The sequence below is a fragment of the Saccostrea echinata genome, unplaced genomic scaffold (genome assembly GCF_033153115.1).
Source record: "Saccostrea echinata isolate AGI-Se365-2 ecotype Australia unplaced genomic scaffold, CSIRO_AGI_Sech_v1 ptg000034l, whole genome shotgun sequence".
Lineage (NCBI taxonomy): Eukaryota > Metazoa > Mollusca > Bivalvia > Ostreida > Ostreidae > Saccostrea > Saccostrea echinata.
In genome coordinates this window covers 1,829,111-1,843,174 of record NW_026889783.1, presented here as the reverse complement: position 1 = coordinate 1,843,174, position 14,064 = coordinate 1,829,111, and the positions used below count along the sequence as shown (strand labels likewise).

Here is a 14,064-nt window from a genome sequence, read left to right as displayed (position 1 = left end):
TTTCACCCCAAGAAACCGAGGAGCAGCACATTACAAAGATTTGTAATGTGCATGAATCTTAACATCTACTTTTGTTAAAATTAACTCTGATATAAATTATAAACAATTCATTTATGAAAAAAAAAATTACTGCAAATCCTCTCACTGATATTAATTAATTGTATATTGAAATAAAAAAGGTTTCTAATTGGTCTTAGATTTAGTAAATGTATAGTTTTAGTAAGCAAGGGTGCTTAGTTATAGTAAGCAAGGGTGCTTCTTTCAAAATTGTGAAATTTGTGACCCAAGGGTCAGCTAGGGTTTCTGGTGTTTGGGGGCCTCTATTCATTATATAGTGAAAGTGCATTATCTCTGAAAAAGTCTCTGCTTCTGGGTATTAAGCAAACAAAGTAAGTGTATAGTGATGATGAGCAAGGGTGTCTCTTCCAAAGTTGTAAATTTCATGGCCCCTGGGTCAGGGGTTTTGATGTTGGGTAGGACTCTCTATAGATCAGATATTGAGAATGCATTTAAATTCTCTAAATATCTGACTTCTCTGCTCCTGGGTTTTTAGGAGACAAACTTATTGCATGGTTATGATGAGCAAGAATGCTTCTTCCAAAATTATTAATTTCATATCCCCTGCATTTTCTAATAGTGTTCAAGCACTATTGTTTAGTTTGGTCAGAATGGTGATAGCGACTTACTGGGGCAAGTACAGGCAAGTAAACAGAACAACTTTAAGATTTGTTATTGAGTAGCAGACTAACTATTTTGTTGACCCCTGATCATCTTATTTTTCTTGCTTTTGGGCAGCATAACTTCATCTATGTTATTTTTTTTTTATTGTTATACCCTGGGAAACAAAGTTGGGGGTATATAGGAATCACCTTGTCAGTCTGTCTGTGCAATCTTATCCGGGCTATAACTTTGTAATGGAGAAACATTGTAAGCCCATACTTGGTACAGAGATTGTTTATGACCCCAGAATGTGTCATGACCTTAATGCAAGGTCATTTTTGGCAAGTTCAAGGTCACTGACAGAAAAAGTACTTAGTACAAAGATTGTTTATGACCTAAGGGTGTGTCTTGACCAAAATTCATTCAGGCAAGTTCAAGGTCACTGATGGAAAAAGTATAGAATTCTTGTTGGGACTATAACATTGTAATAGAGAATCATTGGAATCTCATACTTAGTACAGCGATTGTTAATGACCTAAGGATGTGTCTTGACCTTGACCAAATGTCATTCTTGCAAGTTAAAGTTCAGTGGCAGAAAAGGCATAAATTCTTAATCATTGGAAGCTCATACTTAGTACAAAAATTGTTTATGACCTGAGTGTGTGTCATAACAGTGGCAAATTCAAGGTCATTGATATAAAAAAAGTAAAAATTCATGTCGGGTGTAATTAATTTTCTAATGGAAAAATATTGGATGTCCATAGTTCATGAAAAGATTACTTATGAGCAGAGGATATGTAATTTTTTTAATCCAAGTCTTTTGGCAAGTTCAATGTCACATTTGCAAAATTTGAATGGGCACTTTAAAAAAAAGCAGCAGGAGGTATTACTTTGTGAGCTCGTCCACAGCAACTCCAGTTTTATACTTCTATATTGGATCAATTAATTACAATGTTTTATTACACTCAGGTTACCGTTAAGGCCCTTGGGCCTCTTTTTTCTTTTTTGCCCATCTTGACACATTTGGATTAGGGTCTATACCTATGCAGAGTTGTCTTCGTTCCTCTCTCCTGTCTGATATTAGCGGTGGTAGAGAGCGAAAAACGAATATTTTGTCGAACGACATAATATTGAAAGTGGGCGGAGTTTGATTAATTACGTAATTTTACCTCCCCCATGTTTCAGCATGTGACACTCTTAAAATGTATTGTATGTGCTTGTAAACAGAAATGGTGAAAGGAGAAACAAACTTTGTGATGAGGAGAGTGACCAGACTGCAAGAGAATGAATGAAATTAAGTGATAAGTTGCTCGATCTATACGATGTTCACCACGGTGGTCGTTTTGTTATTAATGTTATCGAGTGCACACTGTTTCAGAAAATGCGATCAGATGGTAACTAAAAAAGATTTGAATTCGGGTTTAATAAAGATAGCCGAGAAGCCTGTAGCATCAGATGAGCATGATGGTAAGTGTGAGAACATATTGTTAATTGTTCAAACAGTTGCATTGTACCACAGGGTACAATTTTATATACAGTAGTAAGGGGTACATGTAACTATTTAAAGAAGGCAAATATTTCGTGACAATTTCCACATGACCAGTAGTGATTAAATCATTATGTCAGTTGCTGAAGTTGGTAAAGTGAGGACCAGATGTTATCATGGTTTACCAAGAGATGTGAGACTGAGTTTTATTTAATATTCACTTCTTATACATATGTTATTTAAAAAAAAAAGTGTCTCGAGACACCATTTTATGATATAAAAAATCATTTTATTAAAAGAAAACAATGTTTTATGTCAAAAAATAATTCTTGATATCAAGAACTTAAATTTTTAATACTATATCAGAAAATCATTCTATTGATGATGTCAGAAAAAAAATCCTGTTATAATATTACAAATTAATTTTTTTATCAGGAAATATGTGCCAATCATACATGTAATAGAACAAACTTATAATCCCTGGGATATTATTTCTCTCTGTCATTTCCTAATCTTGCATTGAGGACAGTATATTGAACTTATACTGCCTCACTAATAAACTATAGCTTTTCTAGTAATGCAGTACGTACGTAGAGTCTCCCTCAATATTAGGCAAGTATTAAGGAATGGTGAGCCTATATATAGGCTTTGGACTGTTGGATAGGTGACACTTCAATGTTACAAAGTTTGTGGCTGCATAGGGACTTTCATCTCCACAATGTCAAGGTTTTGTGATATTGTTTTTTCATAAAAGTTGCTATTTAAAAGTTGGGCTAGAAAGCTACTACTTCATTTGTTCCTGATCTAGGACTGAAACCAATCAGAAAAAACCTAGTAAGTTTTGTAAACGAATATGACTTGTCTTTAAAATGGAAAATTAAGTGCCAATATTGTCAGAATTGTGACTAGTTACCTCAAATAAAATATCGGAGAATAATTTTTGGAAGATCATTCTCGTTACAATCACAAAAAATGAGCTATGGCTTTGAGCCATTTGAACACACTGGATTTGAAAGATATATTCTCATTGGTTGGTTTAAATTAACCATTACCTTGTATAACCACAAGCCCACCTTTCAAATAATGACTTTTGTCAAGGGTTTGTGAAGAGGAAAGATATCACAAAACCTTGACATTGTGAAGATGAGTGACTCTGGTCAGTGGTGTTTGGCGACCTAGTTCAGGAAGCTCTAGAGCTAGGATTTAGTGTCCATTTACAGACTGTGGATGGCATGGTTTGCCGCTACTAGAGAGGTTTCAGTCCTGCTTCGAGAGGCTCTAGGGGTAAGACTTTATGTCCATGTATAGACTTAGTGTCCCTGGATGGCATTGGTTGCTGTTACTGAAGAGGTCCCTGTCCTGTCACTCAGAGAAAATCCATATGCTAAGCTTCGGGTCGAAGCTTCTTTGAGCAGGGGAAAGTGTAGCAGGCAGTATATAGTTCACCAAACTTCATACAAACATGAGTGTCCATTTAAAAGAACTACTGTATTCAGCCTATGTCACTCTTTTTCATAAAATTTTGGTCACTGAATAGCATTTTCAAAAACTCACTACATGTTCTATCTGCATTTAATAGTTGTTGTTTAGTTGTTGTTGTTTTTCTTTTGGAGGAGGAAGGAATGCTGGAGAATAGCTTTGTTATATGCTCTATCTCTGAATACATGTACTTAATTTCCTAAACAAACTAGCTCATTTAGAATTTAACTACCTGCAATATTCCTAATAAATATGAATATTTATTTTTTGTAATCAGTACCTTTGATTAAAATACTACTTTGTATACTTACATACAGAAGAGAATTTCAAAGTTGATGTGTCAAACACAGGACCTGCTGTCATTTGGTCAGAGATCGATTTTCTTGCCGAGCTGTCTGCAGAATCTGTGGTCATCAATAAAAAGGAATTCCTGTACCATTGGATGAATGACGCTGACTATACTGACATACTGGAGACAACAGACAACTACAGAAGCAATATATCATCCTATATGTTTGACTCGGAACTCATCTTGCCAAACAAATACCAAATGAAAGTCTGTGTTTACAGACAGCATAAAGAAAACATAAGGGTTTACAGAAAGATTGCAGAGAACCATACTATATTTGAATTAACAGGTACTCAGCTGACAAAGCTCCCAATTTCTCCCATCAATGATGATAATCAGTGCATTTTTAGGTTAAATTGATTTTATTTTATTTTCAGCATCATTGAATGGAAAAGCTCACATTTTTCAAAATGTCACCCATGTAAATACTACCCAAGGCATATTTTCTACAAAAAGAATAATACAGCATAGTGTGAACTTAACTGACAAGTTTTCTTCGGCACATACGTACTGGTTTGAATGGTTCATAGATGGCCAGCGTGTGGAAACCAAAGAAAATGTCAATTTTTTTGAATTTATCCACAACAGAACTGGAATGTGTAACATTCGGGTACAAGTCACCATGGATTTAGTTGATGCACAGAAAAAACTAAAGGGAACCTGGTCCAAATCTATTTATTTGGAGGGTGAGTAGTGCTTATTAACAATTCAGTCTATAAGTTGCTCTACAGCCTGTGTTTATGCAGTGGTTAAGTGTTTAACTTTTTTTGTTCACTAAGTGTTCACTATTATTATTATAAAATTCATATAGCGCTAAATATAATTAAAATTACTCTAAAGTACTTGAAAATATATATAAAAATATACAATAATTAACACATAATTAAGAATCTGAAATAGACATAGATATTTAAAATAGACATAGATATTTAAAAATAATAATAATAAAATGATAAAAATTATTTAAAAATTAGATCCTAAAGTAGCTATAACTATATACATTATTGAATTGGGAGAAATAACCTTAAAACATAAAATAGAATATTAAACAGAGTCCATAAAGTATGTGTATAAACAAGAACATAAAATTTTAAATAGTTACTATATTAATAATGAAATGCCATTTTAAACAGGTGAGTCTTAAGACACTTTTTAAAACTATGTAAATTTTGTTTATGTCTCAAATCTGCCAGTAAGTTGTTTCCTTATTGTTCTCTGTTTTTTTTTTTAAATCATTTTAAAAGCTCGTTAGAAAATGGCCTTTGGATGTAAGAGTCCGAGGTATATAAGGAGCTTAGGGACGTTAACCAAGGCTCTTACTTGCAGGAGTATTTGTTCTCCATTCACTCACTGTACCCTCTCCATTCACTCATTGTGCCCTCTCCATTCACTCACTGTACCCTCTCCATTCACTCATTTTATCCTCTCCATTCACTCATTGTACCCTCTCCATTCACTCATTATACCCTCTCCATTCACTCATTGTACCCTCTCCATTCACTCATTGTACCCTCTCCATTCACTCATTGTACCCTAATCCATTCACTTATTGTACCCTCTCCATTCACTCATTGTATCCTCTCCATTCACTCACTGTACCCTAATCCATTCACTCACTGTACCCTCTCCATTCACTCATTGTACCCTCTCCATTCACTCACTGTACCCTCTCCATTCACTCATTGTACCCTCTCCATTCACTCATTGTACCCTCTCCATTCACTCATTGTATCCTCTTCATTCACTCACTGTACCCTCTCCATTCACTCATTGTATCCTCTCCATTCACTCATTGTATCCTCTCCATTCACTCATTGTACCCTCTCCATTCACTCATTTTATCCTCTCCATTCACTCACTGTACCCCCTCCATTCAGTCACTGTACCCTCTCCATTCAGTCACTGTACCCTCTCATTTACTCATTGTACCCTCTCCATTCACTCATTGTACCTTCTCCATTCACTCACTGTACCCTTTCCATTCACTCATTGTACCCTCTCCATTAACTCACTGTACCCTCTCCATTCACTCATTATACCCTTTCCTTTCACTCACTGTACCCTCTCCATTCACTCATTGTACCCTAATCCATTCACTCATTGTTCCCTCTCCATTCACTCATTGTACCCTAATCCATTCACTTATTGTACCCTCTCCATTCACTCACTGTACCCTCTCCATTCACTCATTGTACCCTCTCCATTCACTCATTTTATCCTCTCCATTCACTCACTGTACCCCCTCCATTCAGTCACTGTACCCTCTCATTTACTCATTGTACCCTCTCCATTCACTCATTGTACCCTCTCCATTCACTCACTGTACCCTCTCCATTCACTCTTTGTACCCTCTCCATTCACTCATTGTATCCTCTCCATTCACTCATTGTACCCTCTCCATTCACTCATTTTATCCTCTCCATTCACTCACTGTACCCCCTCCATTCAGTCACTGTAACCTCTCCATTCAATCACTGTACCCTCTCATTTACTCATTGTACCCTCTCCATTCACTCATTGTACCTTCTCCATTCACTCACTGTACCCTCTCCATTCACTCATTGTACCCTAATCCATTCACTCATTGTACACTCTCCATTCACTCATTGTACCCTAATCCATTCACTTATTGTACCCTCTCCATTCACTCACTGTACCCTCTCCATTCACTCATTGTACCCTCTCCATTCACTCATTGATCCTTTCCATTCATTCATTGTACCCTCTCCTTTCACTCATTGTATTCTCTCCACTTAGAGTCAGTAAACTTCTCATGGATTGTGCCTCTATAGTTCTAAAACTGTAGTGTATTCCCCAATGGTTTATGTTTCCTCTGATATTAAGTGTTAAATGTGTCTTAAAATCTCTAGGATTTCTTGACCTAAAATATGTGCATTCAGTTAAAGCAAAATCATCATTACCTTCATTTCCGTTGATGATTTCATCATGGAAAACACATCACACTAGTCTACTGCTCAGGAACTTATGACTTTTGATATTTCACTATTATTAAAAAAAATTGCTTTGTTTTAAAATGTTTTTTTATTTTTATTTTTGGTTGTTTTTTTTCATTGCTCTTCACAAAATGAATTATTGAGATTTTGAACTCTTTGATATAATCATGTTCACATAAATATCTCTAGATGTCACAAAGCAGAGTTTTATGGTTATAAGAGAAAAAAAATATATTGAGAGTTTTCCTAGCTCATATTATTTGCTATAGTTGAAATGGGTAGATTTTTCAACATTAGTTTAACTTATTGGACAACTTATTGGAGTTAGCAAAACTAAATGAACTGAAGCAGAACCATAACCGTAATCTTCATAGCATTATGGGGAAAGCTCATTGTCAAAACAAAAAATGTTTGAATATTAAAGATACAAAATGTCATACAATTCACTCTGACAGTATGCTACCTTCAAAAGTTGTACATGTTCCAGAATTCAATAACTGCTTTCATCTTATAGCCATTACAAATTTCATTTCATCTTATATCCTTTTGTAATTAATTTTATATAAAGTTGCTTTTCTTTTTTATGGCATCGAGCTCTTGAGCTCGAATGCCATTTAGTGGGCAACCAAACTTTACGCGACCAAATGTGTCAGTCCATACATCCGCAAAAGAAAATAGCAATAACAATCGACTTTTTTGAAAATATTCACAGTGAATAATAGCTTGAAAATAAAATTGCATCAATTATATCTACAAATAATTTGTCATATAACAAAGATACCCTGTTTTAATTTTTATTTTCACACAAGAAAAACGTGACAGTTCTTGCGGATGAATTTCTAAAGAAAGGCTGTGTTGAATTACATGAATAACATTTACAAAGGAGAACCATGTAAACACAAACAACTTATATTAATAGGCGGTAAAATAACCACAATATTAAATTAACACGAATGCTAGAAGACTAAAAGGATTGAATTTCCAAATGTAAACCTTACTATTACAATCTTATAACCAATTTTTTTCATAAAAACTGAAGCTATTACTGTATTTCACTATTTCTTCCATATCGCATTTTACCGTATAGGCCTACCAGTACCACGCCCGATCATATCTCGATCGTAGTCGTAACAGAGCGAGTTACGGTTGTTGTTTAGATGCACTAAAACAATGCTTAGACATTGACAATTAGAATAATATTCATAAAATCCTTGATATTTCTTTAGTTGATTGAAAAGATGAGTTTGATATCCAGCATGAACATGTTCGACAGTGTCTAGTCAATTCGAACCCTGCTCTATTCGGACCATGGCATAATGCCCCAGACTGTAAATTCGACATTTTGTTTTAAAAAAACTTAACATTTTCATTAGTCAATTACATGTATTTGACCTACTGCTATCTTTAAATTAAAAAAAATGTTTTGAAATTGTTTTTCGTGTTCGATGCCATTGAAGCCTTTCAGGCTTTTGATTTTCTGTATGAGAAGTACCCAATTTAACTAAGATTGAAATCCATGATTTGGAGGATGGGGCTTTATCAGATGTTAAGCCATGTGCCAGTATATTATGCAGTCCCACTATCTTATGAAATTATACAGTTACATCAAAACAATGAACATCTAGTATCTACCAGTATTTATCAAGCTTGGCCTTTATTTATATAGATAACCTTGTATCCTGTTGACCCTGTATGTGTTAATGTGAATCATAATACATTGTAACAATAATCTAATATGTACATATCTACATGTACATTGACCTATAGGTATATGTGGAGTGCCAAAATTAACATAAACTCATTTAGTTGAAGTTTTCATTGAATACTTGAAGATACACAGGAATTCAATGTTCAAATTCTCCTTCCTGTGTCTCTACTGAGGAAAGATCAACATGACAAGAAAAAAATCATATTTGTACCACTGAGAATCAATCCCGGTACCTTCATCTTACTAACTAAGCTATCAAAGCTGTTGACAGTCGATAAATTTTTAAATTTACTTTTTAACACTTTACTCGCCTTACTCTCTCTCTCTCTCTCTCTATACATATATATAATTAAAATTACTACTAATATGTTAAATATATATATATTACTGTGTATCTTTTATATATTTTTTATTACATATTAACAAACAATACCATTTAAAAAGGTGGATTTTAAGTGGGTTAATATACTCGTAGTGCTCCATTCCTTAAAAGCAATTTAAGGAATGGAGCGCTACTCATACATTAACCCTAACATATTGTCATTTATGTTGTCAGTACAAAGAGGTTATTAATAGGTTAAATACCAATAGATAATTATTTTATCTTTCATTGATATGGGTTTACATTGAAACCTTTGAGATAGTACGTGTAGTATATTCACAGTAAATGTTTATCTTTTACAGATGAGATACAGTATGTGAACATCCTATCTAGTTCAGAGACCATTATTGGAGAACCTATTAAACTCAATATCACCTTTGATGGCAGGTTATTATCCCTTTTTTTCTTGTTAGCTCACCTGAGCTGATAGCTCATGTGAGCTTTTCTGGTCATATTTTGTCCAGTGTCCATCTGTCTGTCTGTAAACTTTTTACATCATTTTTAGCTCACCTGAGCCGAAGGCTAAAGTGAGCTTTTCTGATCACATTTTGTCCGTCGTCCGTCTGTCCGTCTGTCTGTCCGTCTGTCTGTCTGTCTGTCCGTCCGTCTGTAAACTTTTCACATTTTTGACTTCTTCTCAAGAACCACTGGGCCAATTTTGACCAAACTTGGTACAAAGCATCCTTGGTTGAAGGGGAATTTAAATTGTTAAAATGAAGGGCCAAGTCCCCTCACAAGGGGAGATAATCAAGAGAAGACAAAAATAGGGTGGGGTCATTAAAAAATCTTCTTCTCAAGAACCACAGGGCCAGTAAAGCTGAAACTTATATGGAAGCATCCTGGGGTAGTGTAGATTCTAAATTGTTCAAATCATGACCCCCGGGGGTAGGGCAGGGCCACAATGTGGAATCAATGTTTTACATAGAAATATATAGGAAAAATCTTTAAAAATCTTCTTCTCAAGAACCACTGGGCCAGAAAAGCTGAAACTTATGTGGAAGCATCCTGGGGTAGTGTAGATTTTAAATTGTTCAAATCATGGCCCCGGGGGTAGGGCGGGGCCACAATAGGGAATCAAAGTTTTACGTTGAAATATATAGGCAAAATCTTTGAAAATCTTCTTCTTAAGAACCACTGGGCCAGAAAAGCTGAAACTTATGTGGAAGCATCCTGGGGTAGTGTAGATTTTAAATTGTTCAAATCATGGCCCCGGGGGTAGGGCGGGGCCACAATAGGGAATCAAAGTTTTACGTTGAAATATATAGGCAAAATCTTTGAAAATCTTCTTCTTAAGAACCACTGGGCCAGAAAAGCTGAAACTTATGTGGAAGCATCCTTGGGTAGTGAAGATTCTAAATTGTTCAAATCATAGCCCCCAGGGGTAGGGCGGGGCCACAATAAATATTACAAAGGGGAGGTCTTGTGAAGAACAGCAGGGCAAAAGTAACTCAGGTGAGCGTTCTGGCCCATGGGCCTCTTGTTCAACTTCTTCTCAAGAACCACTGGAACAATTTCAACCAAACTTGCCACAAAGCATCCTTGGGTGAAGAAGATTCAAGATGGGTATGGGAGTATTCTCTGGTATTGTAGATTCAGAATGTTTAATTAACATCTGGCCTAAGGCTGTGGCCACAAATAAGAGATCAAAGTTTTACACAGGAACATATAGGGAAAAAATACTTAGAAATCTTCTTCTCAAGAACAGCCAAGCTATGATAAGTCATATTAATATTGAAGCATCATCAGGTAGTTAAGATTAAAATTTGTTGAAATTATGGCCCCTGGGGATAGGAAGGGTCCACAATAGGAGATTAAGTGTTAAAAATATTTTTAAAAATCTTCCTCTTATAAACTGCTAAGCCATGATTAGTCATATTGGTGTGAAAGCATTCTCAAGTAGTTTTGATTCAAGTTTGTTCAGATTAGGGCCCCCAGGAATAGGTTGAGGCTATAATAGGGGATCAAAGTTTTACACAGGAGTATGTAGGAAGAAATCTTCTCAAGAATGGCAAGGTCACACTAAATCATATTAATTAATGAACAGAACACTCTTACGTATAAGTTGTGTGGATTCATTTTTAATTATGAACTCTGGTGTTAGGGTTCGGCTAAAATCAGAAATTCTGCATAGTGCATGTGTACAGGAAGAAAAATTTCCAGAACAGCAGGGCCATGTTAATCATATTGATATTGAGGCATCCCAATGTTGTGTTGATTCAACTTTGATTAAGTAATAGCTAGGGATGGGTATCGGCAAAAATTTCGTATCGTGATATATCACGATTTTTTCCCAAAAATATCACAATAAATCGTAATATTTTTACACACAATTTTTACTACAATTTCAAATGAATTTCCATAACATTTTTTAAAATATGCTATAAAAACATAACTTTACTTATTAAATTTTCATTTATTTAATATAAAGCATATTTTGATGCCGTTGTTTAACTGTTTTCAACCTTTTTTACACTTCCTATAATTGTCATTCAATAGTTTGAACAAATAAATGAATAATTTCTGGAATTTATAGGTATGTACCAAATACCGGTATTTTAGTCTCCGTATCACGATACGTATCACGCAGTGAAAAATCGCGATATACCGGTATACCGATAAAATCGTGCATCCCTAGTAATAGCCCCCATAGGGCTAAGTTTTTGTACTGCACAAAATATGGAGTCAGAATTTTTATGAAATTAAACAGGAGATTCTTTTTTAAACAAACAGCAGGACCATAGTGACTCAGGTGAGTGCTGTGGTCCATGGGTCCCTTTGTGAAGTGTAATTAACTAGTAAGAATTTCATTCATATATATATATTTTATGAATTATAACTCTTTCTAAACATCATCTTAGTGGGAAGTGTTTGGTGTTTTGTTGATAGTGACTCCTTAATGGTAACCACTTCCTGTATTTTTTTTTAATCTAGCGAAGTCATTGTATGTTGGAGGATATTGGATCTCAACAACAGTACAGTACACAACAGGTCATGTGATGAGCCCAAATCCAGGGGCTGGTTCCTCACCCCCGGGATTGTTCTGTCCCCAGGGCAATACATTGCAGAGGTCACTGTTACTAATGATGTCAGCTCTATCAGCCGTCAGAGTCAGGTCATGTCAGTATATAATGGTGGTAAGTGATCTAGTAGTCACATGGGACACATCAAGATAACCCTCTGGAATATGGAAAGCAAGAGGGTTCAAGACTCCTGGGCCCAGTTTTACAAAAGAAGTTATGACTAAAACCAGAATTTAATCCTGATCATAACTTTCTAATTTACACTAACACCCACATTTGAAAAATATGTGTTCAGAAAGAATTACAGAGTTTGAATTTTGAACCTGTTGGCTTTCCATACTGGAACAAAATTGTATGATGTGTATACTTGAGGAATCACTGTCTAGTTAGTAGAGTATGCCAGGGCATCAACGATAGTTGGAAACGTGGGATAATTTGCATAACGGGCGTTTCATTCATTGTGAAATAAAATTGTAAATTTAGATTTTAAAAATGTAGACTAATAGATTTAAATTACACGAGGCCTCACATGTCAATTTCAATAGTCCCCGCCCACTGACGTCAAACACAAAGACAGCCCGCAAGATTTACATGCATATTAGGCCTCCTTAGCGTCAGACACAAAGACAGGCTCACGAGAATTACATGCATATTAGGCCTTCTTAGCTCCTGACCTTTCGCTTGGCGAAATTTACATTCCGGTAGAATGATCAAGAAATCAATTCAACTAACTTTCAAAGAGTTATCAATGAGAAAACAAATAGAAATGGAAATATATGTACACATATTTCATAGAATTTTGGCGATTATTGTTTGTATTTCCCAGGAACAGGATCTTCTTCACCATTAGCTGTGCCAGTTATCTTCAGCATGCTGGGTCTGATTGTCATCATAGCTGCCGCTGCATACTTTGTAAGACTGAAGAAGAAAAGGGATGTAGAAGTGGCAGACTTTGACTTCCATCCGGAGATTCAGTCAACAGGTTCCAGAATATTTAACAAAATAAAGGGGAGTGTTACAGACTTTTTCCAAAGAAATGATTATCTAAATAGACACAGACTTGCCAGATATCACCAGACATCTGCAAAATCTTATGGTTCTTTGGAAGACTCCAATGAACACTTATGAACAGTGTTTTTATATTTTTTTGTTAAAAAAATGGAAGAAAACTCCTGCACAAATATTACCATTGAAACATTTTATTTATTAGAGTTGAGTTTTATAACTGTTTTTGTTCATTGTTCACTTTTTACATGAGAGAGAGAGAAAAAAAAGAAAAACCAAAGGGACAATATTTTATAACCGTCTTAAAATATTATTAAAATAGAAAAAATGAGGCCAAGCCCCAAATGTCTAATAACCCTTACCTTTTTGTATATTTGTGCTTGGTTATTTTTTTTTAATTTGATTCCCTGTCATTTTCAATTAAAAAAAGATAAGTTTATCATATTTCTGTTTTCAAGCATTTGTCTGTAAACTTGTATAGTAATACATAATTTTACCAAATAAATGATAAAGATAAAGTTTCAGCATTAATTTTGAATGTATTGTGAACTTATATACTTATTCAAATTGTAGGTATGTTGTTTATTTATGTCATGAGATTATATATTAGATACACAAATTTACTGTGATATAAGATTTCATTTGTGCACAACATCCAAGTTTCTATACATTTTGTCTCTGCATGTGCAATAATACATACATACATTTATAATTCTTAACATTGCCATAGACAAATTCTTTAAATTTGTTGTTAATTAAATGTCTTACTGTACTGAACCACAAAGGAATATATGTTGGTCATAAATATTTTTGTAAGAATGTTTTGTTAATGTGCAATGCAACTCTTGTATTTATGAAGATGATATAAAAATCTTAAATATATACAATGTATTGGGTTGATTTTTACCTGTACATGTCATCCTCCTACAGATTTTTTCTGATATCAATAAAACTTAGTACAGAAGAAACTACACAAATTTACATATTTCTGTGTATTGGATTCTGATTTCAACTAATATTG

The 14,064-nt window shown here is 34.7% G+C and overlaps 1 protein-coding gene across 1 annotated transcript; it reads left to right on the top strand.

Moving 5' to 3' along the window:
* The first annotated feature begins 1,861 nt into the window (after window positions 1-1,861).
* Window positions 1,862-13,536, top strand: LOC133199524 (uncharacterized). Its single transcript, XM_061335335.1, has 6 exons — window positions 1,862-2,127; window positions 3,943-4,263; window positions 4,352-4,660; window positions 9,321-9,405; window positions 11,950-12,152; window positions 12,865-13,536. The coding sequence occupies exons 1-6, from the start codon at window positions 1,983-1,985 to the stop codon at window positions 13,164-13,166; spliced, it is 1,365 nt and encodes a 454-aa protein (XP_061191319.1). The 5' UTR covers window positions 1,862-1,982; the 3' UTR covers window positions 13,167-13,536.
* The last annotated feature ends 528 nt before the right edge of the window (window positions 13,537-14,064 follow it).